This window comes from Callionymus lyra, chromosome 10 (genome assembly GCF_982586985.1).
Source record: "Callionymus lyra chromosome 10, fCalLyr1.hap1.1, whole genome shotgun sequence".
In the NCBI taxonomy this organism is placed as follows: Eukaryota; Metazoa; Chordata; class Actinopteri; order Syngnathiformes; family Callionymidae; genus Callionymus; species Callionymus lyra.
The window spans coordinates 23,765,949-23,792,539 of NC_141827.1; the positions used below are offsets into that span (position 1 = coordinate 23,765,949).

General features: G+C 37.5%; 1 protein-coding gene across 2 annotated transcripts; it reads right to left on the minus strand.

The window, feature by feature from the left end:
• Positions 1 to 1,448: 1,448 nt before the first annotated feature.
• arhgap40 (Rho GTPase activating protein 40) lies at positions 1,449 to 20,189 on the minus strand. Of its 2 annotated transcripts, none has more exons than XM_087800655.1 (14): positions 20,033 to 20,189; positions 14,833 to 15,053; positions 13,438 to 13,658; positions 13,009 to 13,087; positions 11,998 to 12,146; positions 10,875 to 11,040; positions 9,798 to 9,889; positions 8,952 to 9,029; positions 8,495 to 8,654; positions 7,858 to 7,940; positions 6,934 to 7,140; positions 5,834 to 5,977; positions 5,546 to 5,753; positions 1,449 to 3,845 (listed from the first exon to the last, which is right to left on the minus strand). In XM_087800655.1, exons 1-14 carry the CDS (start codon positions 20,104 to 20,106, stop codon positions 3,739 to 3,741), a joined length of 1,989 nt encoding a protein of 662 aa, XP_087656781.1. In that variant the 5' UTR covers positions 20,107 to 20,189; the 3' UTR covers positions 1,449 to 3,738. The 2 variants fall into 2 exon arrangements, with proteins under 2 accessions (XP_087656781.1, XP_087656780.1); XM_087800654.1 differs by lacking the exon at positions 20,033 to 20,189 and adding an exon at positions 17,392 to 17,661.
• Positions 20,190 to 26,591: the final 6,402 nt, after the last annotated feature.

The following is a 26,591-nucleotide window of genomic DNA, read 5'->3' on the forward strand; positions in this document are numbered from 1 at the left end:
TCTAAACATCAGGTTTAATAAGCTGATGGAGTCGACTGTATCCTCTCGTCCTCAGTTATCGCCAATATCTCTCTGGATTACATTGATTCCTACGTAATAGGACGTAATGACTGCTGCCATCTAGAGGTCGGAAGTTTTACTGCAACACAAAAACAAACGGCATCAATATTTGCATGTAAATTGAAATAAAATAAAATAAAATCTAATTATTTTCTGTTTCACAGAATTTATTGTAATATTAACCATAAAAAAACTATAGTAAAATAAACCAAATCACATTTGAAAGCCAACATTTCTTTTTTTTCAAATATCCATACCGTGCGGTTGAATGTTGATACTGTATTGTGAAGAAATAAATTGCAATAATTAAGTGTATGAATATATTCTTACACCGAGGCAGAAACCTCGAGTAGAACCAGACTGGGCGTCACAAACTAGCTTAAAAACAGACCCAGACGAACGACAAACCTTAGGGCGGAAACAGTCTTCTCCGAAGTAAAAGTCACAGCCATCAATTAGGCCTTCATTGTCTCCAGAAATATAAAAATTTAAATGTACAAATAAGATATATTCCCAGCAGTCATGGCGTCCTCAGCAGTATCCGCAAGACAAATGACGAAGACGTGACTGCTTGATTTGTTTCGCAACCTAAATATGTCTAAACATCAGGTTTAAAAAGCCGATGGATCGACTGTATCCTCTTGTCCTTAGTTATCGCCAAGATCTCTCTGGATTACATTGTTTCCTATGTAATAGGACGTAATGACAGGAAGTTTAACTGCAACACAAAAAAAAACGGCATCAATATTTGCATGTAAATTGAAATAAAAAATTAAAAAATCGAATTATTTTCTGTTTCACGGAATTGATTGTAATACTAACCATAAAAACTATAGTAAAAGAAACCAAATCACATTTGAAAGCCAACATTTTTTTTTTCTTCAAATATCAATACCATGCGGTTGAATGTTGATACTGTATTGTGAAGAAATAAATTGCAATAATTAAGTGTATGAATATATTCTTACACCGAGGCAGAAACCTCGAGTAGAACCAGACTGGGCGTCACAAACTAGCTTAAAAACAGGACCAGACGAACCTCAGGGCGAAAACAGTTCTTCTCTGAAGTAAAAGTCACAGCCATCAATTAGGCCTTCATTGTCTCCAGAAATAGAGAACGCCGTGGATGCAGGAACCTTGAATAATCAGAGCTGATGAGCCCGTCACTGGCGAGCGGCACCGGCAGGATCCATTAATCAAGAAGCCGAGCCGCTCCGGCCCAAACACGCTCCGACTTAATCGCTCCGTTGATTACCAGAAACCGATACTTCAGCTCAGGTTTTCTCCTGTGTTTGTGTGTGTGTGTGTGTGTGTGTTTCCTGACCCTCCACATGATGAATGCGCCGCTGATACCATCTCTCCGCCATTGAGGAAATAAATCAGAGCCGTTAAAAGATTCACATTTATTGACAAAAAACAATTTGAAAAAAGCTTCCTACAGATATGAAACTACAAATGTACATTCTCGAGTCTGCGGCTGATCACGTCCACGTGTGTGTGTGTGTGTGTCCCCGGGTGTTTGGCCCCTCGCCGCTCGCCCTCTGGGACGCCGCAGCAGAGGTGACCTAGTTCCACCGACCGTCAGCAGAAGGCAGTTCCATCAGCTCGTCTTTGTGCCGAGCCACTCAACTGTGGCTAGGACTGCGATTGGACTCGTGTAATGAAGCTCATCACACACTCACACACACTCACACACACACACACACACGTGCTCACGGGGCTGTCATCAGGTTCAGAATTTACAACAGCCGTTTATTACCTTTCTCCCTTTATCAAAAGAAAAGTGATTGGGGTGCCATCATGGTCCATTACAGGGAGGAGACGGAGCGTGGCGGGCGGGGTTGGGGGGGCGTTGATAGATGGCGCCGCTCGCCGCCATTACTCCGAAACCGGTGAGACCCACAAAATGGCGGCGAGACACCACCAACATGGCCGCGAAACGCTAACACTGCTTGTTTTTTTTTTTTGCTTTTCGGTCGACGACTCTTCCGCGACCGTGGACTCGACGCACACTGACCGCCGCACACTTCAGAGACATTTCGACAACGACGCTAAACACGACGCACAACCTGAACACGACGACGCTACAGCTACGCAACACTGCTCAAACACGACAGTCATATAAATAACAACCAGACGAGAGTCTCTCCAACGAGTGAAGGCCAGCTTCACCGTGTCCGTCCAGAGGTCGCCTCTGGTCCGGGGGGGTTGTGGGGGGGGGGGGTCTTAGGGTTCCACATATTCATCAGGGTCTTAAAGTTAATGGCACACTTGAAGGTAACACTATTGGTTTCTGGCGAATGCCAGCGTTTAACACAAGAAGAAGATTTTTTTTCGTTTCAATGGGTCGATTTATCGCCCCCTGCTGGCTCATTTCACAATAGAAGAAAAACGGTGTTTGCAGCAGGAGTTGAATATAATTAGGGGTCATTCTATGAAACTGGTGCCTTTTTGTTGTGTGTTTCACAAGATCCTCAACCGAAATTATTATTAGAATAGTGCTCTTTACTCTCTTTATTTTAATTTAAAATTGTGGCAACTGTGTCTGACACTGAGTTCTTTCACTATTATTTTGGGGGCCAAATAGTGTTGAAAAAGAAGATGAGTTTGAATTATGACAGTAATATTTTCGTTGAATTATGTCTCTTGATACGACATTTTTCTTTACATCAAATTCTGATGTTCTGGTCGATAGAAACGGTTTCCTCAGGTACATACAGCCGATGATGTAACTCAAACCTTTGCAGGGAGCCAAGGATTCAAGTTCCCACAATCTTTGAGGTGATTTATTTGCTCTCAGTTTTTAGTTGTTAATCTTAAACTGATCACCCATGTGACCAATAAGACGCTAAGCTACTCCATTGTAATGTAAACAAGCAGATCATCTCTAATAATGACAAGTTGAAGTCATTTTTGATGACAGGAAAACATGTAATTTAATTAAAAAATGGTAATTTAATGGAGGTATCTTTGTGATTGAATCAATTCATCTGCTGATAAGTGACCTGAGTCACAGTAGAAAAAATCATATTAACAGGGATTTAAGCCTCAAAAAAAACTTTTTCAGATCAGTTTTTATAAAGTATTTTTTAAAAATCAGCACTAGTTTCTTAGAATGAGCCATTAAGGCTGTAGTTGTGGAATCATGGATTGTATTTACAGTTCTCTGAGTCAACAACACTGGTGTCAAAATGCTATTGATGACGGATCAAGACCCTGAAAGGGTCCGAGGCACAGAAGGACGCACAGCGCCCGGCGGACTGATGACGAGGGGGCTCATCTGAGGAAGGGGGGGCGGGGCCAGAGGTTGTTCTCTGAACCCCCATCTGCTCGCTCGTGGGTTGGAGGTGACGGCTCCGGAGGAAAAATAAAAAAAGATGGACGGAGCGAGTCCTCCGTCAGGAAGTAATGAGTCACGCAGCAGTGATGCGGCGAGAGAGGAGGAGAGAAAAGATGGAGGGAGCGACGCGGGTGTTCATCTGATCAAAGGGAGTTCTGGAGACTCCTCTGGCAGATTCCTCGTCTGCCTCCTTCCTCCATCTGTCTCCTCCTTGTTGCTCCGAGGATGAGACGGACGGCGAGGAGAGCGCTGCATCTTTTTTTGTTCTTTTTCTTTTTCTTTCTTCAGCAGCCTGTCCTCAGATCTGTCCATCTGTCCGTCCTTCCACTCCCTCCGTGTCACATCCCTCGGCCGGCGCTGGGCCTGGGCTTGACGACCCACTCTCCTCCCGAGTTGCTGTTGTAGAGATCCAGAAGGTGTGTGTCGGGATCCAGACAGTGCTCGCCTGCAGACACAAGACACACACTGTGACATTCTGCTCCACACACACACACACACACACACACACACACACACACCGTCGTCACACACTCCCCGACGCGACACACACACACTGTGCTTCACTTTAGACCACAATTGTTTAACAAGGCAAATATTTAGGACACATATATTTGAGCTTTTATTAGCTACACACAAAAACTATTTTTGAATATTAGCATGTAAATTGTAAATAAATAAAAATTGTTGTTCAATTGTTGTATTTTTTTTAACACTTTGTTGAAAAGTAAACACGAAAATAACTATGATAAAAAGAAAATTAGGTTTCAAAACCGAAATAAAAATTAAATGTTTTTAAAGTAGAGATACAGTATTTAAAATAAAATATATTCAGGCGTATTTAAGTGTATTGTGTAGCTAAGATTTTTTCTATTAGCTTAGCAAAAACTTTTTTTTTTATGGTTGGAGGCATTTTAACCCATTTTTTGACTACTCTTATCAAAATGGCCTCTTTTATTTTGATTTAATTGTTCAACAAAGTGGTAAAAGTGATTGATTGTGGTCCTTTTTTTTAATTTGACTATGTAATAACAGTGTTATTAAAGAAAAAAAGGAAAGTCGTAAGTACTTTGATTAGTTTTGAAACAAAATCATCAGCTTTAAAAACTGGCAAAGTCAACTGTATCCTCTTGCCCTCAGTCAGCATGGAGATCTCTTAGGATTTCATTGTTTCCTTTAGTTGGCAAGAAAATAAACAAATGCTGTGAATATACTGTAAGCATGTTGATTGTAAATAAATAAAAATTACAATAGTTTTTTTTACTCACTTTAATGAAATATAAACTATAAAAGAACTATAATAAACAGAACATTTGATTTAAAAGCCTAGAAAATTAAAATGCTTTGAAAGGATCGATACAGTATCGTGAAAAAAAAGAAAAAGTGTTGATATTTCTTACACCCTTAATATCCTTAATACTTAAGAGAAATGTATATCTATTTTACACATTTGTTTTATTATTTGCACAAAAACATTTAGAAATAAAAATTTGGTTTTGGAGGCATGTTAACCCTCGACTACTCTTTTTCATAAAAGTGCCCTCTTGTATTTTCAATTTATTGCTGTTGAGTCGTTGGAAAAAGTGTGTTTTTGTATCTTTTAGGTACAATTTTAACATCTGAAGTCTTTGAAAGGGTAAAAACTGTTTTAATAAAGAAAAATATATATATTTGGGATCTGAAATCGATAACGGTGATACACTTTCTATTCAACTTTCTAGCCCCTAGATGGCGGCAGTCATTACGTCCTCTGCAGCTAAATAATGAAATCCTGGCGATGGCTGAGGACGAGAGGATACAGTTGACTACAGCAGCTTTTAAAAGCTGATGTTTGGACACAAATTTTATTGGTCGTCTGGAATGCTCATATGTCAGCTCGAGCCCGAGTTAAGAGCCAGTCTAGAGATGAGTGTTTGAGTCATAACCTCCGACGCGGTGAGATGTCGGCGGACGACAAAGAGGAAGCGGCGGCGGCGCAGGTCTGTGTCGACACTGTAGCATGTGTGCGATAAGCATTTGTCTGCTCTGATAACTGCAGATGCACTGCTCGTGTCGCTCCGGAGGTCGCACACTTCATTACTTCAGCGGGTCGGCTCAGTGAGCAGACATGCAAATGTCAACGGAGAGAAGAACCAGGAAGTCACTCACCGATGTTTCCGCCCACTTCGTACAGGGCGTAGTCCGAGTACGACACCGAGCCGTTCCTTCGAAGTTTGCCCTTGACGTTCTGAGGGCTGTGAGGATGGTGGCGGTGGAACTGCGTCAGCAGGTCCGAGGCACGAGAGTGGATGTTGAGCTGGAAGTCCATGGTGCCGCTCACCTGGTCCGCCACCTGGATCTTCACGGGGCGGCACAGCTGCGGGACGTGAAGGAGGATTTCGTCATTGACGCGTTCTTGGTAAACGTTTAGGACGGTGATGGTCAAAGAAAATATACCTCTGAGGCGTTTTTATCGGGTTTGTCACGACTGTCCGTGTGGATCTTCCTCAGCAGGTCCTTGATCCGTCGGTCGTAGAACTTGTAGCGACGACTGCTGTTCTCGTTCAGCCTCCGGACTTGACTCATGACGAAATTTGGGATCTGAAGTAGAAACCTGCTTCTTAGACTCTGATACTAATCTGATGCAAAAAGCAGCGTGTAAAGAATGAAGACAACATTAATGAAAGTACGTTTTGAACCTGTTAACATAGTTATACACTAAACTCTGTCAGTATTATTTGGGGGCTAAATTGGGTCCATTGTTACAGACTCTGATTTGAGTTCCTTACTTATATTATGAGGCTTAATTTTGTTATTTAAACACACACCTAATTGAGTTCTATCAGTATTATTTTGGGGACATTTTGTGCCAATTGTAACAGACAACTATTCGAGTTCTATCAGTAATATTCTGGGGATCATTTGTGCCAAATTATAACAGACACCTAATTGAGTTCTATCGGTTTTACTTTGGTGATAAATTGTGCCTATTGTAACAGACACTGACTTAAGTTCTATCAGTATTATTTTGGGCCAAATTGTGTCAGTTGTAAAAGACACTTTGAGATCTATCAGGATTATTTTAGGGCTAAATTGTGTAAATTTGGCTGCTGTTTATCTGAGACCCTGTGCTATTATGGACAGTCAGAAACATCCCCAGTTCTTGTTTTTTGTATGAAATGTGACATTTCCAATGCAGCCAAGGCGATCCTGTTTTAAACTCACGCATGAAGTGAAAATAAATGTAAAGTAAAAATCATTTATGTTTAATAATTTGGATCTAAATATATAATATTAAAATGTTTTTTGCTTTAACTTTGTGTTAGACTTCTATTATGAGTTGAATATACATGTATTTGTTGTAAAAATTGTATTTATTTATGTCTAAACTGGACTAGTAATCATGTTTTCAACATTGAACCAGTTGTCATCGGTATTCAATTATGCAACCAGCAGTTTTATTCGAACAATGCAGGACGACTGAGCTCCGATCTGTGATTAATTCCTCTTCATTATCACAGGTGTTGAGAGAGTGACAGCAGAGGTTCGGGACGTACCGTCCACAGCAGGTCTTGGTAGCGGATGAGGAGCCTCATGACGTCGGCCGCCTTCTCCGCCTGACCTTTCTCGGCGCCCTCGGTCAACTTGCTGGGGACAGCTTTATGGAGGAAGAGGTTCGGAGCCATGATGGTGGCGACCGCCCACAGGTTCATCCTGTTCCGTTTCTCTCGGGAGACGACCTTGCTGAGGAACTCCAGGAGAGCCTGGAGGTCACACGTGAACAGTGGTTAGAGGGTGTAGATCCAGGATCAGGTGGGTTTCACGGTAGAGCTGACTGATGCCCACTATAGTGTGAGTGAGTCACGCGGTGACGTTACATAAGTGCTTCAAACAGGAAGAGGAATGCAGCGCCACCAAGGTTGACAGGTCTTGTGAAAGTTTTTACAGAACTACCCTCAGCTGCCAACTTGATAACAGATTTACACATCCGGACATTTTTGTGTCAGAGCAACAGTTATATAACACTGAAGATTTTCAACCCTCGTTTTTTCGATACAATCACTTATTACTGCATCACAATAGGAGAGTGACAACAAATAAAATGTAATTTCGAACTTGTTTTATTAGAAACTAGCTTCTCTCAAATTGTTAGTTAAAAATATAAGTAAGTATGTAAGTAAGTAAGTAGGTAATTTATATTTAAAGAGTGCTTTTCCAGACCAGGCTCACAAAGTGCTGAAACAATTAAAATAATACTCAATAAAATATATACTTAAAAGGTCAAGATAACACAGAGAATAACACAGAGTTCCAGAAAATCAGGGAAAAGCCTGAACAAATCTAAATAAATAATAATAAATAAATATTTATATATATAAATAATATACAAGATTTTTAGAAACTTTATAGTCACATGTGTGTTGATTTTGAACTCAAAATTGTCAGTGGTTAAAAAATGAATCAATGTCTTTTTCGTTTACCTTCAGTGTGTTTCTGTTGGGCTCTGGCAGCAGCAGGATGAGCAGGTTCAACATGTGGAGTTTCTGCTTCAGATCTGTGATGTCTGCAGAGGCAAAGCTACGTCAGGTCAAACGCACACAAACACACACACACACAGTTCATTTCCTCTGTGTGTGACAAAGAATGATGGGATGTGCAAAGATTAATGACGTTGTGACAGGTGGCCATTAGCTTTGTTAGCTTAGGTCTGTGGTCACGCTCATCGTTCATAGAACCGTCTGGACTCTCTTCGGCGACTACACATTAATAATATTCTTATAATATCAATCTTGTTTTGTTTTTTTTGCATTATGAGAGGAAGAAAACATTGAAAGACATCAAAAATGATTGACCAATATATAACACCAATATTACCAAGTGCATTAATTTTATTTTACAGTTGACTGTTTCCCTTAAATAGATTTTATTTAAACTCAAATCATGAAAAATATAGACATATACAGTATATAGACAAATATTATATAAAAGCACTTAATACTAACTATTTATTTTGAATTTTTTGTTTAAAAATATTTAAAAAAAACAAAGATAAAGTTATATGAAAATGAAATACAAAGTTAAAATGGCAGTCTTTGACTGTCCATGAATTGAACTGACCTCTCACGGCGCTGAAGGTGTTGAGGTATTCGGCGGTGAGCAGAGGAGCGGGAAGTTCCCGGATGAACTTCTTCAGAAGCGCCGCAGCGTCGTTTGGACTCACTTCTTCCCAGCTCACGTGACCTGAGTAGAAGTTGCTCTCCAGGTTCTGCTGCAGCAACTGAGAATAAAGAACCAAAAGAATGATAAGACAACACAGGATAAAAAACGTGGACATCAAGACGCCTCAACATAAGGATCATTTTAGTAACCAACAGCGCCCTCTGGTGCCCACTCAAATTACTGGTTTCATGTAAAGCTACATTTCCTCCCTCTGTGTTTTTAAATGTCACCTGTAATTAAATACATTCATACACTTTCTGACATTTCTCGGTGTCAATGTTGTTTGGTTTACAAATCAACATGGAGAAGTAATGATTTGACCCAGAGTCTGTATTTCACTGATGAGATGCTTCACCTTGATTCTGGACTGAGAGCCTGGAACCCGCAGGATTCCCTCGGAATCAATTCCTTTCTTCTCTAAAAATGTCAGCAACTGCAAAGGGAGAGGGAGGGAGGGAGAGAGAGAGAGAGAAAAAGAGGTGTTAGGGCGGAGGGAAACATCACAAGATAAGCATCACGGTCACCCCTGCCGGACATTCTGAGTAACTGCTTCTACAGCAGGGTGTGGTCAAAGCATTACATTCCTCGAGAACAAACAGTCAAGTTCACTGAAGGACGATTGAAAACAAATACAGATTTACAAACTAAATATATATATATATATATATATATATATATATAAATACTTATATATATATAAATATATATATTTAAAAACGATATATATCATTACATATATATATAAATATATATATATACGTATATATATATATATACGATAGATAGATAGATAGATAGATAGATAGATAGATAGATAGATAGATAGATAGATAGATAGATAGATAGATAGATAGATAGATAGATAGATAGATAGATAGATAGATAGATAGATAGATAGATAGATAGATAGATAGATAGATAGATAGATAGATAGATAGATAGATAGATAGATAGATAGATAGATAGATAGATAGATAGATAGATAGATAGATAGATAGATAGATAGATAGATAGATAGATAGATAGATAGATAGACAGACAGACAGATAGATAGATAGATAGATAGATAGATAGATAGATAGATAGATAGATAGATAGATAGATAGATAGATAGATAGATAGATAGATAGATAGATAGATAGATAGATAGATAGATAGATAGATAGATAGATAGATAGATAGATAGATAGATAGATCTTACCGCTTGTAGAAAAAGAGGAGTAGACGAGTTTGGCTTCAGTTTCTGGTCGTTCTCCATCAGTGCCGCCAGCGACACCCCGAACAGTGAGCTCTCTGAGAGTGAGACATACATCATCAACGTAAATCTACTTTCATTTAAAGGTTTTGGTTTTATTTTGGTTTTATTTTGTTGAGCTCCTTCCTGCGACGGCTGTCCTAATGACCCACAGATGGAACTCATCCCACAATAAACAATTCTGCACAAACAAAAGCTCCTTGTGTTCCAGAGGTTGTAATCTGGCTCTTCTTTGGACTTCCTGTTGTGTCCTTCACAGCTCAGTTTATTGGTGAGTTTACTGGTGACATCTTCTCTAAGTATGTTTGACCGTCCTGCACATTCTCTGTTTTGGCTGTTGACAATAATGTATCATTATCTCGTGTCCTCCACTGCTTCTTTTTATTTCCTCGCCAGTGTGTGTTGACCACCATGTTTTTTTATATTCTGTATTTTATTATTTTCTTGCATGAGTGTGTGTTGACCACCATGTTTTTTTATATTCTGTATTTTTTTATTGTCTTGCATGAGTGTGTGTTGACCACCATGTTTTTATATATTCTGTATTTTATTATTGTCTTGCATGAGTGTGTGTTGACCACCATGTTTTTTTATATTCTGTATTTTATTATTGTCTTGCATGAGTGTGTGTTGACCACCATGGTTTTATATATTCTGTATCTTATTATTCATTATATCAGATTCTAACAACAAAAAGGTCACGACAGGAAATGCTGTAAATATTTTATTTTTTCACCGAAAACCCTTTAATGTCAAAGTAATATTTCTAGTTGGTGGAATTATTGTTGTTTGTTTTATTCTGGCAGCCAATTGCTTTTTAAACCTCTCCTCTAAAAACGTCTGCTCAGGAATCCAGACGTCACTGTTCTTATTGAATTGAGCAACTCCTGCACGTGACTCATCAAACTCACTGGCAAAGTATGTATCAACACACGTGCCTAAGAAGTGACACTATCTCAGGTATGAGGAACGTAGTCCAGATCTTTTATCGCTCTACGTACGTGTAACACGTCATCGTCATACCTGGGATTTTTCTCCGGCCGGATTTGTGCCTCTTGACCTCCAGCTCCAGCAGGTCGCAGAGCGCGGTCAGGTCGATCAGAGCCAGCTGACGCACCTTCTTCATGTCGGGGTGGGACAGGTCTTGGATCCGGGTCACTCCCAACCGGCACTTGGGGCAGATCACCCTCTGTCAGACAGGAAAGGAAACACAGTTTGAGTGTGATGTAACACTCGGACAGCAGTGAGTGTGTTGGTGAATGTAGCCACAAATAGAGAATTAAATCGGATTTTCTTTGATACCAAAACAAGACTCCTTTTGTTCTGAGCTAATTCCTGCATTCATACGGTGTTATTCTGGAGCTGAGAAAGTGTGGAGTGATGATTGAGTTTGCAAGGATGAAATAACAGTATTAAAGTAATCTTTTAAAAAATGCACTGAGCTAGAAGATTTATTGTGAGTTATATCATTGCAATTCAGTTTTTTTACTTGTGAGAAATTGAAATAAAGTTTATTCTAACCAGGTCAATACTGTTTAATCTTAAATACAACTATTTATTCTTCTATATTTTACTACATCAACAAATGTGTATTTATTTTAGTTTTCACATGGGTTTAATAACAATATAAACAAAACGACGATAGTTTTATCCACTACAGTGGATGAATGTGTATAACTTGACACAGCAAGTGGATCGAGATCGTAGCGACAACAGACAAAAAAGAAATGACAGTTATATTTGTAAAATAAAGAAAAGATACACAGAACGTAAGTTAATATATTTAAAATTCACAAGTTGTTATAGTGTACATTACTATGAATGAAATTCAATTGAATTAATAAGCGTTAAATCAAAGGTATCTCAAAACACAATACAGTTTAAGTAGTGTCAGTATACTGTATATAATCATCATAAAGTGTAGAATTGTTTCCCTGAAAGATTTAACCCATTGCAGTTTTTCCATTCAATTAATTTAACTTAAATATGTAAACATCTATTTAGTTTGATGGTTTTCATCATTGAATCTTTAACATGTGTACATTTAGCCTCATTTCTAAAGACTTGGAAAGTTATATTTAGTTTCATCTATATTGATTAAATTTCAGTGAAAATGAACGTATTATTTGAGACGTTGAGTTCTCACCGGCAGGGTTCCGTCCTCTTTCCGACGCTGGACGTTGTTCTGAGGCAGTTTGGCCTGTTTGAGAAGAATGACGGCCTGTTCGCAATAAGCCACGTCGGTGATGAAGAACTCTTCTTTGGGAGCTCCTCGCTGGTGTTCCGGGGTCAAAGCTGTGGGGAGAAAACAAATCGCATCGATTACGTGTATGAAGATAATCACAAGAAAGCTTTTCTTAGAGTTGAATATAAACCTGGTATCAGTTTGTTTATTGTATTGTAACTTTGACTTGACTATTTTAGAAAAGGTGTCACACACCCATGGAAGAATATTGGTGCCTCATTTCAAATGTTGAAACATGTTTTAAACAGCATTTAATTATTTTTAATGATTGAATTAATTTCTATATTGAGAGTTAATTATATATTTTTTCATTGAATCATTACATTTCAAAAATTGACTTTGTTTTACGTATAGTTTTTAATTAAGCCTTTTAATTCAATTTATTTAATCCAATCAAGGTGGCACTACTGTATTTGCATTTTTTAATTTAAAAGGCTAAGAATTAATATATATTGAATTTAGAAAATCTATAAAATTCTGTGTAAAAATAATTAATTTAACAAATTTACTTCAATTATTTAGAAAGTCAAATTCAACCTTTCAATATAAAAAGTATTGAACTCAATTATTAAAAACAAAGACTACAATGCTTAAAAAAATTGAGCAAGAGTCTAATAGTAAACAATATAAAAACACACCATTTTAAGTATGAACTATTTGGTTAGAAAATATAATCCTGGTGCAAAGCAAGCTTTAATGAAGAAAAAAAAGAAGAAAAGGGGACGTGAATAAGAAAACACAAGAGGGCAGAACTGTTATCAAATTAACTCAAAAAACTTAATTTTTAGGAAGAAAGAGATATAATATAGTCACTATTTGACACATAACATGTAACAATTAGTAATAAGCTGTTTATCATTTTTAAGGAGCAACAGCAGAGTAAACAACCATCAATGCTACACATGCTCTCACCTGACAGTGGTGTCTTCTGGACCGACGCCATGCTGTTTTGAGCCAGGTCGTCACTGTGATGAGGGTCAGACAGAAGAGTCTACGGGGAGGATAAAAAAGAAAGGATATATATTTTTGAGTTATCCAGACAATCAAACAGGACAGGGTTAAACGGCACATTCAAACGCCTTCACTGGTCCAACAACGAAATGTATGGTCTCATGGAGGACGTGAATGTTTGAGCTGATAGACACTGACAAGGATCTCACAAGGAGTCCCTGAGGTGCTGTGAGCGAACAGCAGGACAAAAGATGACCTTTATTGCATTTTTTTCTTGTCCGCCCTCCCCTTGGGACCAAACATGGCAACAAAATTCACAACAACTGAGATTCAAACGTCTCAGTGTAAGCGACAGCGACACAAAAGATATATTTGACAAAAGCTTCTCACTTGACTGATGGGAGCGTGGAAGATGTCTCGGACGTCCCTGGGCGCCGGTTTGTTCCTCTTGCGGAGCGAGAGCGTGTAGGAATCCAGTCGGCGCTGGACGGCTTCGGCCTGAGCGCGAGTCAGAGTGGACAGCAGCACGGCGTTCTCCACATCCTCGCTGTCGTCACTGATGAGGGTCGACAAGCCTGCGTCTGCCAACCACTGCTCCTCCTGTTCGCCCTCTGAGAGTCACATGTGTATCAGTGAATATTGACTGGCGGAGTTTAACTTTTACAATGTTTTTATTGAAATTGAAAGTTGTTTAAAGATGTTTTCTTTTTGATTCAAATTCAATCATTTCCATATTGATGGTTGAATTTGAATTCAATAATTCTTATATGAAAGGTTGCATTTATTCTACGTCAAGAAACATCTTAAGACGTTTTTATTTTTTCAGGCTTTTCCTTGATTTTCTGGAACTCCTGTTGTGTTATCAGTTTTATCTTGACCTTTAAAGTATATACTTTATTGAGTATTGTTTTGATTGTTTAAGTGCTTTGTGACCCTGGTCTGGAAAAGCGCTATACAAATAAAAATGTCTTACTTAATAGTTAAAATCAATCATTTCTATATTGATATTTTTTAATAATTGTTCTATTGAAAGGTTGAATTTGTTTTTATTCAATTATTTAATTCCATCATTTTTATATATAAAGTTTGATTATTATTTATTTTTTTGGTATTTTTTACTTGATTGAACTTTCGTCCAATCATGGTGCTATATTATAGCAACACATTAATATTGCATTTTAAATTCTACGAATGAAAAAAAAATAGATAATGTATTTCTGGATTATTGGAAACAGAATTTTAAACAGTATGTGTAATTTATCTTTTTATTAAATAATTAAATAAAAACTCATTTTGTCAATATAGAATGTATCGAAATGTAATAAATGATTAAATAAAACTAAATCAATGCTTAAAAAACGATACCATATCGACATAAAAAAATAACATTTTACATGTTAAATCGAACCTTTCAATAATCTTATATTTCCATAGACACTTTATTTAACACACAATTATCTTTAAAGAAGATCTACACATTTATTTATTTTTTACAATTGTTTTTAATGAAAAGGTAATTAACTTGAGTCTCAATTAACAGAGTTAAATAAGTCAATATTGAGATGAGAACACTTAAGTTAAGTCCATCATAAGCAGCTTGTTCCACGAGTGGGAATCACTCAAGTGTGTGATGCTGTTGTCATGGTAATACGAGCTACTTTGCGGCGTGAGAAACATGATATGGCTGCACGTTGTTTGCAGGAAGTCCTGCCACAATAAACTAAAGCAGAGTCATGGGAAGAAAAACAGTTTTTTTTAAAGTAGATTCATGTTCGAACATCTTACCTTCTGACTGTCTGGAGTCCCTCCTGCTGCAGTCCAGGTCCTCGCCACTCCCTAGTCTGATGGTCTCGACCTCGCTCCAGAAGGAATCCAGGCAGGCTTTGTCCGGGTGCTGCTCCTGGTCCAGGGGCGAGGAGAGGGTCTTGCTCTGCGGGGGTTCAGCTGCAGCCTGGTCCAGCGGGTTCACCCAGGGCTCCACGCTCATCTCGGTGGGGCTGGGGTCTCTGGCGCACACGTACACGCACGTAAAGAAATCGCACGCATGCATGCAAACCGCGAAAAAAAAGAGGAGAGGATGAAAAAAAGAGAGGGAAATGGAGATGAGGGGGAGTGGAGGTAGAGCAGAGATGGAGAGACAAAAGGAAGAGGATGGAGGGAGGAGAGGAGACGCCGGAGTGGACACAAAGGAGGGAGTCTATTGTTCTGGAGAAAAACGCTGCCCGCAGCCGAGGTACCTCGACTGGCCACTAGATGTCAGCAGAGTAAGATTAAATTAACAAATGGGCGTTAAACCAGCCGAGGAATAAATACATAAATTCAATTCAATTGAAATGCTTATTTAAAATCTTTTTTTAGGAGAGTGCTAGAGAATATAAATACGTATTGTATACTGGTTTAGTCTCAACTGTAAGCGGTGTTTTAAAACACACATAAGATTAATGGTTTTATTTCAGAATCTATTTCAGAATCAGAATTAGAAAACGTTTATAGCCAGCGCTGTAAACACAACACAGGGATTTGTTGTGGTGGCTTTAGAAAACAAAAATATGAAATAATGCAAATTAAATAAACAAAGATTAATTAATTAAAATACAATAAAATAAGTTTTTTAAATAAATGAATACATTCAATTATACAAATCAGAAACGTTCATTGCCAGTGTTCTAAACACAACATATGATTTGTTTTGGGGGTGTCGGTGCAGAATAAAGCCATGAAGTAAGATAACACACCAAAAAAAATAAAATAGAAAAACAGAATCAGGTGGTCCAGAAATCGCATTTTATTGCTGCATATTAGCAACATTTTTGAGAAAGTGGGAAAGCCCATGAGAACAATATGGCAAAAAATAAATTAGATATTATGAGATAAGTTGAAAATGATCAAATATGAAAAATACTCCATAACCTTTGCCTTTGAAAATGGAAAGAAAAAAGTAACTCGAAATCTGGATCCATGAAAAATCCAAGAAAAAATAACTGTGATAGTAAATGGATGAGTAGTTTTTCAGCAATTCTAAGATTGCAAGTTTGATTCTTTAAACGTGAGTCATTCAAATCATAGCTTTCAAAAATAATATGACTAGAAACATTTATCAACTTCCGCAGATGTTGACAAGATGCTTTTATAAAAAAACATGCCCAAGAGCACAAGATGAAGGTTTTGAACTGATTTAATTTGCATCGTGAGGACACAAACATTTTAAAAATAGTTTGTCCTTTAATTTCTCTCTGTGCTCAAACAAAAGAACCCTCAGTTAGACAGATTCCTTCACACCCTCTGGCAGTCAAATGTGACCCGGTGATAAGAGACACCGGAAACGGTCAGCTGACTCACTCTGCTCATGTGTGGTTCAGGCACATTCTTAAGGTTGGAAATGTTCGGATGACATTCCGAACTGAAGAAGTACATCACTCTGGAATGTTTCAGAGATTATCAGAGTCCAATTGAGGATTGAGATTTACAAAGTGTTCTTTCATCAGTGTTGCACTGACTTTCATGGTAGATTCCTTATCTAAGATGTCATCTGAGCCCATGAAGAAACCGTGTTGAAGTCTGTATTATTATATTTACTGAGAGGAATTAATTAAACATGCATGTGTAAACCGTGCTACGGTTGTTTCATGCAACCAACAAACTAAAAGACAAAAATAGAAAACGCTAAACATTTTGTCAAAATACAACCACACAATGAGTGCGAGAGCTAAAGTTCATTATCTTTCAGAAGTTGAATAAAATGGGGGAAAAAAAGTATCTATTAACAAGAAACCAGGTTTGAAAACGTAGCTTCACAATGGTAATACTTCTAACAAGGTGAAACGTCAGATCCTCCAAACTCAAAACAAGAATTTCTCAGTGCAATGATACAAACTTTCTAACGAGAACTTGAAAATAGGTAAATATTCATTTTGTGTAAGCAAACCATATGAAAATAACTTGATTTTAAAAGCTATTTTGCAAACAACATTGGACGCACGGTTATAAATCAGTTCAACATGATAAGAAGCTAAGTCATGCCATATATTTACAAGCAAGTTGGATCATTGCTTTTACTGAACTATCTTTTAGAGTGTATTATTATTATTGTAAGTTGCTGTTCAGAGAACCAACGCTGTTGATCGTGAAAATAGATCAACATCAATCACATCTAAGTAAAATATTCTCACAGGAACTGATCGCCTAAGTGTGCACAAGTTAAAATAAAACATCTAAATCCAAAAATCTCCACCAAAAAAATGGTCAATGCTATTATAGTAATAATAGTAATTATTATATTATTATTATTATTATTATTATAATATTAGCAATGATTCCAGGACTGAAATATCATTTCCGGCTCACCTGATCTTTGTCTTGAAGGACGTGGGTTTCAAGTGCCTACTTCTCATTTGTTCCTTTTTGGGACGAAACCGGAATCGGTTCAACCTTGTGTGTGGAAACTGGGTGTTCTGTTCCATCCTGCTCACCATGACCTCTCTGTCTCTCATGTCCTCCAAGACTCGAGGAGAATCACAGTCCAGCACAAAAAACTCTGATCCCACAGTTTCCTTCAGTGTTCAAATCCTGCTGCTCCTCTAGTTCCACTGCGAGCTGCTGTACTGGTCGGAGGCTGGTCTGAGATCTGATCGGAGCGAGAAGGGAGGAGCAAGTCCTCGAAACACTCTCACCTGAGCTCCTCCCACAACACCCTGAATGGAGACACACCCCGTGTAGCAAAGCTGATCATAACACTAGCAACACTTGAAGACCCCGAACTGAAACCCATCAACTAAACCCCTCAGTAGCTCTTCCAAAACAACACGAGTCAACAGCGAATAACTGAAACCCACCAAGTCATTCGGCTGTCAATCAATCACCAGTCGACGGACGAATCACGACCACAACAAAGACGACAATTACGAAAACACTGATCAATTAAAAGCTCACACTTGCGACTGGGACTTGACACATGACTTAAGAAGGACAGGATTGTTCTACTATCGTATAAGTTGAACCTCATACCTGAGCACTACTGATAAATCACTGTCAAGTATGAGGAGGAAAAACAAAACAGATTCACGCTGCAAGAGAAAGTTGTTCTTCTAGTGCAACAGGTCCGTCGACAGGCGACCTGGACACAAATCTCTAAGACTTTTTGTCATGCGGATGGTGCAGCAGGTATCTATAGAGGATGTGTCTCTGATGATCGGACTCATAAATAACCCGATTAACATGACCAGATTCTGGACTGTGGGAGGAAACCCATGCAATGGGGAGGAGATCAAAGATGAAGCAAAAATATTGCATGAGATGAAGGATCGTACATTTGAATTTATGGATTTTAATTCAAAGTACATGACAGTAGGGATGCTAAATGGTAGAATTAGCGTTTAAGAATAAAAACGTAGATTGAAAGGACATTAGGTGTTGACTAACTGTTAAAGGAGGGTCAGTAACAGACCTTTAAGATAATAGAAATGTGGTTCGCCCAATACATTTGTGTGTGTCTAGCATCATTCAATTTTTTTTTTAGTTGTCATTTCATCTATTGGGATTTGAGAATTATTTTTCAGGGGCCTGGTGATAGAAAAATAACATACAATACAAAACCGTAAGCAATATTAACAATAATAAATGGAATACCAAAAAAATATTTAGCCTCCTTAGAGGTTCTTGCAATACAAGTAAGTGTTAGTTATAAAAAGAAAATTAGCATTTTACAGTTGCCCAGTGTTTAAATGTACATGAATAAAATAACCTTGAATAATACTAACATGGAAACCAATTTGAATTCCATTATAACCTTGAATAATACTAACATGGAAACCAACTTGAATTCCATTATAACCTTAAATAATACTAACATGGAAACCAACTTGAATTCCATTATAACCTTAAATAATACTAACATGGAAACCAACTTGAATTCCATTATAACCTTGAATAATACTAACCTGTGAAACCAACTTGAAATCCATTATAACCTCGAATAAAACTAACCTCTGAAACCAACTTGAATTCCATGACTGACGTCTTAAACAAAGATCACATGTTTCACAAACAGCTGGCCTTATAACCTTATGCAGTTTATTTCCACCTATATTGTGACTTTTATCCAACATAATTGTACAACATTCATTTTTTATTCACAACTACATATTTCTTTAAGCATTTGCTATATAATGGATATACATAAGAGTCAATGGTAAAGCTGTCGCACAAACTAGTGGAAAAAAAAAAGCAAGAGAGTTGTGTGCTACTATTTGATCAAAAAAGTTCTTTAAGATTCTGTCCACAACTTCCATAATCCATAGAAACACTTGCACTTTGATGTACACACATACTCACATTTTAATTAAATATGTGACTTAACACTCTTCTTTGTGTTTGATTTACTTAAATCTCAAAGAAATGTTGTCATCATGCATTTTCTAAATGCCGTAAAAGACTGAATTCTGTCTTGTTATTGAGTGGTTTCAAAAACGTTTCGACAAATACAAATTATGCCTTTGTTTCGGACCTTTGTGCTTTTGTTTCGAATCAAAATTCACTCCTTAATGACAGCCTGAACAAACACACAAGACTCACTCTGTGTGCAACAATAGAATGTCAGGTTGTTTTTAGCTGAATAGACGTTCACGTTTAACAACAGGAAGCCAAAGGAAGAATGGAACGTTGAGCTCTTATTAATTCCTCACGTCATATTTTGGCGTAATTACCATTAGTGACTTTAAGTAACAACTTTTTTTAAAGAGTCTTGGCTGGAAAACTAGAGTTTAAAAGAGTTTTTTTTTTTACTAAAAGCCTTTGAAAAGTCAGAGAAGGTCAGCTTTTGACACAGATCTTAGGACTAATGATACGAAAAAGGAGGTCAACAAAATCGAAGCCATGTTTTTCAGGCTGTAAAACCTGTTAAACACATGCTCACGTGACGCAGGCAAAAGTCAAATTCATGGACAAACCAACTGCACCATTAAGTGTGACACTCCAGGCCTTCTCTTACCTGGCCTTGCCTCGACCCATGACTCTGCCCGTCAGGAGCAGCAGGGCCAGAGTGCCGCTTCTCCCCCACGGCATCCTGCCGATGTCCCCCAAAACTGCCGCGAGCCGGAGGAAACAGCAGCTGCCTGCCCTCGGCAAGCTGCTTCCCTTCTAATCTCTTCACAGCACAAACACATCGCCAGAACAAGGACCGTCGCTCCGCGTCAGGCGGCGCGTCACGACCACGCATCCTGGGACAGGAAAGGAAGTCTGCTCGGGCCGTGGTGTTGTGGAAGGTGCGACAGTGGCGGGGCGACTCTCGCACCTCTAAAAGAAACACTTGTGTCAGTGAGGTTTGTGTTTCATTACTGGGACATTTTTTTCATTTGTCAGAGACTTTAATGAAGCTAAAACTGCAAGTTTATTGTAGATGTGTCTTTCTTATTCGTGCAGGCTTTTCCCTGATTTCCTGTGTTTTTCTCGGTGTAATCTTGATATTTTTATTATGTATTTTTTGAGTATTTTTAGGATTGTTTAAGCGCTTTGTGACCCTGGTCTAGAAAAGCGCTCTATAAATATAAATTACTTAGTTACTTAGGGGTGTGAGAAAATACAATTTGAAATTGAAACTGAAATCTCGCGATTCTTTTTTTCCATAATACCATCTAGATATTTACCACCACTAATACAATAATACATCATTTATTCACAGCTAAAGTAACAATGAAATCTTGCGAGAACCTGGCGATGACTGAGGACGAGAGGATTACGGTGGATTCCAGCAGCTTTAAAAAGCTGATGTATGGACATATTTTTGTTTCAAAAATAATTGAAGGCTTTTACGACTTGGTCAAGAGTCATGTGGTCTGTAAATTCTGCAACACCAAAGTCAAGTACTCGACGATACTACAAATACATCCTTGTTACTACAGTATCGCAACCGCATCGTTGTTCCTGTATCGTGATACGTAAACGTATTGTCAGGTTCTTGCCAATACGCACGCTCAAAAACTGTCACTACATATGTATTATATATATATAATGCATATTATATTCTAAACTGAGTGTGAACGCATAAAAATCCAAGTTGTTTGTTTCAAAACACATAAATTGTACTTCCCCTGGCATCCATTTCCAGATTTCTCTGCTTTTCTTTCCCAATTAATTCACTTAAAAACCGGAAAAGATAAAACATCTGGTTGCTTGGAAACAGCCTGTAAAATGGAAAAATTTGAAACTTGGCGTCGTTTTTGTGAGCCTGGCTATGATGTTTTTGACCTCTTTAAGTGAGTCTGGAGCTAAATATACGAATGAAAAGCTGCTGACAATAAATGCGTTGGTGGTCCATTGGCTTCACCATTTAAAGTACATAGTGTAACAAAGCTGTGTAATTACAATCCCACATTTTTATCAACATCTATTTTGTGTGTGCGTATGAAGTGATGATTTACCAAACTAGTGGTGGTCGATGCCAGTATTAACATGTTGTAATCTTCGATCGTACTCCTGAACTCTCTCCGACTCTGGTTGACTAGACTAACCCAGATTAGGACGGCTTTGAGACACTACTTTCCTCACTCGATCTGAAATAAAATTGATGATACTTTTTAATTTGAATTCACAAGTATCTAAGTTATGAAGCTCTTACCTAAGATAAAGACGATAAAAAGAAACCTCTAATGCAACATTTGTTTTAGTTAAACCCTCAAAGCCAGCGCTAGACTGTAAGACTGTCGTCCTGGTTTACAACGGCAGGTGATCAATCACCTTTTCTTTGCACCACTGGCACTTTCTTTCAGCTCACAGATATGCCTGGAAGCAAAGGGAGTCGACAGGTTGGGGTTTGACCCCACAGATGGCAACTGACGGCCAGCTCAGCCTCACGCCGTGTTCATCCGCCTCTTGGCTCTCAGGGCGTTGAGCTTGTCAAAAGTAAAAGTCAAGAGGTGGATTTGGCACGAGCAGCCGGAGAGTGCATTGAGGGACATGTACCAGGTATCCCTGCCTTTCGCCTGATGTAGCTGAGGTACGCTGACGCTCCGCTACAATCTCCTTAAGGGATATCAATAAACAAAAACTATTAATAATAAACATTAACCCATGAAAAATTGTAGACAAAAAAAAAATGTACTTGAACTAATGAATATAACTGGTTAAGACAAAGCACACACTTACAAATACCATTACTTATTTATACTTTTATATACATTAATTATTATATTTATATTTAAAACACTATTAATTTATTCTGTTTATACTATACTGCCCTATTTTGAACTTATTAATAATTATATTTATACTTTTTATATATACATTCATTCTGCTGTGTTTTTAACGGTTGCCAAGCAACGAAATTTCGTTGCCAGTTTCACTGCTGTGTTTTCTGTGCGATGACAATAAAAGAAAAGTCTAATGTGAAGACTTTCATTATATTCTTATTAAAGAAGAGACTTTTTAAACTATAAAGTTGAAATGATTACGATTAAAACGTGAAATATTTGAGATGAGTATATTTAAAACCAAATACAGGAAGTGTTGTAGAAACTATTAATAAATGTAAAAGCTATTTTTATTTACCAAAGCATTTCCTTGTATTTTGAACACAGGACTCTTCACTTGCACGTGTCGTGCTTTCACATTCTTGGGAACATAAGTAGCCAAACACTCACTCGACGACAACAAAATGTTGAGTAGGTCAAAAGTTTAATCTGCAAATACTCCTCGTCTCCACTGCTGTTGTTTGATGCCACAACTGTAGTATCGTTGCTAACAAGAAGTTACTTGACTACTTGATAAATCCAATGTAAGAATGAATAATTTCAACATGCCTTCAAATAACCCGCAACAATTCACTTACATTGTATTTTATAGCCAAGTATTTTAAACACATGATATTGCTTTACAAAGTATTCTTTGTTCCTTGAAGACTGAGTGAATACAATTAGCTGGCTCTATTAGTAATAAATCACATGTTGATATTTAACTAGAATATATCAAAAAGTAGTAAAGAAAAATTATAAACATCAATTTATTATTTTAAAGAGAGATCATTAAGATTAAACAATGTTCTCTTCCCAGCCATTTGTAAAGGTACTAGTGACTATCAAGATTTAAATAATTAGTAAATCCACTCCAAGTAATATCTTTAGATTGAGATTACTAATACATCAATCTTAATTTACATAATAAAAGACACCTTAAAAAAAAAAATGTTTACATTATACTTCAGACCGTTATAATTCGATAAACATTCATTGAAATGCTGATGTGATACCACAAATTCAAGTGGATAAATCATCTTAAATCTACTCAATCTGAGTTAATCCAGACGGTTAATTTAAAAATCATCACAACAAAGAGGTCAAATGGGATTGAGGTGAACGCCCATAGCAACCGGATCCTGCTACCCTAGCAACCACACCAGCTCCTAAAATATATATAGATAAAGTTGTAAATAATATGAATCGGATTAAATACGAACGGAATACACAGCAGATATTTTGGATTTTAACATTTTAAACGCATTTAAATCGCCATTAAATAAAGTCTAAACTTGTGTTAGCATCCTGTGCTAGCATCCTGTGCTAGCTTCTCACCTGAGGAAACAGCGTCGACCCTTCAGAGAGAAGACCCGACTCTCTTGGACAAGAAGATCCTTCCATGTGGGACACAAACGAGATTGAGATGCCGAGGTGACAACAAGCAGATGGTGGGAGTGAACCTCACCTCCTCCCAGCTGGATGGAGGGAGAGAAGACAGGAGGAGGGAGAGGGATGCGCGTGACGTCACAGCCGCGACAAGGCCAAAGAGCGTCTCAAGCAGGATCTCATTTGAACATATTGGAATATATGAGTAAGAATGTAACCTTTTTGTTTCAGATGATTTTAATGTTAACGACATTCTTTGTAAAGTATATACAGCATAAAATAATATTTTCATAAGTATTTTAAAAGCCCTTAAAAGGACAAAAAAAATCGACTTGCAGTTAAACTGTTTAATTTAATTCAACATATAAATATAATTTACATAGAAAGCCCTAGCGCTGTATTTAGGAATGTTTTGGTGTCCTATCTATTTATTTTGTCGTGAATATATGTATTTATCGTTTGTGTTTGAATACAATAAAATAAAAATATTTTGTCTGCTTGGTTATAATCAGGGAACTTCAATTAAATAACATTTTAATTATTAAATGGACACAATGCAGAAGAAGAGGTCAATGTAGTAAAAATATTTCAAGATGGTAATCTGGTCTACAGTCTTATACTGGGAACATTAACAGCCACCCACATACAGAGAATATACTTCATATTCAGAGAATATACTTCATGTTCAGAGAATATACTTCATGTTCAGAGCATATACTTTTATTCAGAGAATATACTTCTATTCAGAGAATATACTTCATGTTCACAGAATATACTTCATATTCAGAGAATATACTTCATAGTCAGAGAATATACTTCATATTCAGAGAATATACTTTTATTCAGAGAATATACTTCATATTCAGAGAATATACTTCATATTCAGAGAATGTACTTTTATTCAGAGAATATACTTCATATTCAGAGAATATACTTCATGTTCAGAGAATATACTTTTATTCAGAGAATATACTTCATATTCAGAGAATATACTTCATGTTCAGAGAATATACTTTTATTCAGAGAATATACTTCATATTCAGATAATATACTTTTATTCAGAGAATATACTTCATATTCAGAGAATATACTTCATGTTCAGAGAATATACTTCATATTCAGAGAATATACTTCATATTCAGAGAATATACTTCATGTTCAGAGAATATACTTCATATTCAGAGAATATACTTTATGCATCTTTTTTCTGACTGTGAGTGCGAAAATGTTGCCGACCAGGAAGTTGCCTTTAATACTTTTTTATTGCTGACATTGTTCATTTTATGTCTTCTCAACGATGACCGTCAACTGATGCCAACGTGTCTCGTGTTCGATGTATATTTAAAAACATCGTCTGCACCATTGTTTCCCCTTTTTTATAGTTATAATGACACGTCTTGTTCACCATGTCATACGCCCTTCTCAGACAGTTGATTTATAGAAGCCACACCTGCAACTCCAGTTGGAATTTTCACTCCTCCTGGACCCATGACTTCTTCCTTCCATCCTGTTTTTGTTTTCATTGTGGACTGAGCCTTCTCGCCAGTTAGTCATTTCATCTCTGTGGGTCAAGCATGTGAGAGAAAGAATGTGGAAAAAGGGAAAACAGAGCCACAGATAACCGAGCAGGGGAAGGTCCAGCTACTTTGATAGATTTCGTAGCGAACCCGTCGAGTCGCCCCGATGTCTTCCTGCTATTGTTTAATCTCAGAGACCCTTGGGAGGAGGCTTGGACCAGCAACGACATCCCCCCTTCCCTCGACCACAGCTGCCCCGTGTTACCATGGAGACACAGAATATGCTACTGGATAATTGCATCATCAGCAAAACTGCATTAATGGCAACTGTTCAGGGTCAACCTGTGATTTCTGGAATCTGCAGCCGCACACTAGAACACATTAATGTTGTCAGATTTATTAAATGAACAAACACACATACACAAGTAACTTCTGTGTCAAAAACACAGTTCAGTTGCAGTAATATTTGAATAAAACAAGACTTTTATTCGTGGACCCTGCTGCACGTGAGCACTCAAACACGAGCTATCAAAACACTCCTCGCAGTAAAAAGGATCATCTAAATCTTGTGCTGCGAGAATATCCGCCTCTTGTTGTCGTAGAGAAAAATGTGGAAGCTCAGGTTCGACTCCGGCTTACTTTCTGACATGTGTGCATTAAGCAGGATCGCTAAGGTTCTTAGCGCCTTCAGCTGCTTCCTTAAAGCTGAGAAAGAGGCCAGACATCTGTTGAGCTCCTCTGCACGTGCAACGCTGCTTTTCACTTTGTGACACTTTCAGTGAAATCCTGACCTCAAACTGTCACAATATGCAGGGTCATTACAAATCATTGTGAGGTGTTTGCTGACAGGTGTGTGGCTAAACAGTTTTTGAACAAAGTGCATAGTTATAAAGCTGATGTAAGACATTAAAAAGTAAAATAATATATAATAAATAGCTGGTTAGTGTATGTGTAGGTCCATAAGAAAATAAACTTCAAACAATAAAACAAAACCAATGAGATTAGAGAAACAAAGATAGCGATAGTCAAAATAATAATAGTCAAACAATAATGATATGAACCCATATGTACGGAAAGGATAATAAGCTTATTTAAACCTAACCCTTCTCCACAATGCAATTAATAACAGCAACCTGTTATCACATTTATTTTTTACATAATGACATTATACATATTAACAACATGGAAATTAAAATAATACATAAACCAAAAACACCCGATTGTTAACGTCCTTCTTCTTCCCTGCACCTTGTGAAAACCTTGTGTGTTTGTAGCGCTTCTTAAACTGGGTCATTCTCTGACATTGCTTGAGCTCCTCATCCAGTCTGTTCCACAACCTCACTCCACAAACAGAAACACAAAAACTTTTTAACGTTGTACTGATGTTTTCTCTATTAAAAAAATATTTTTGAATGTT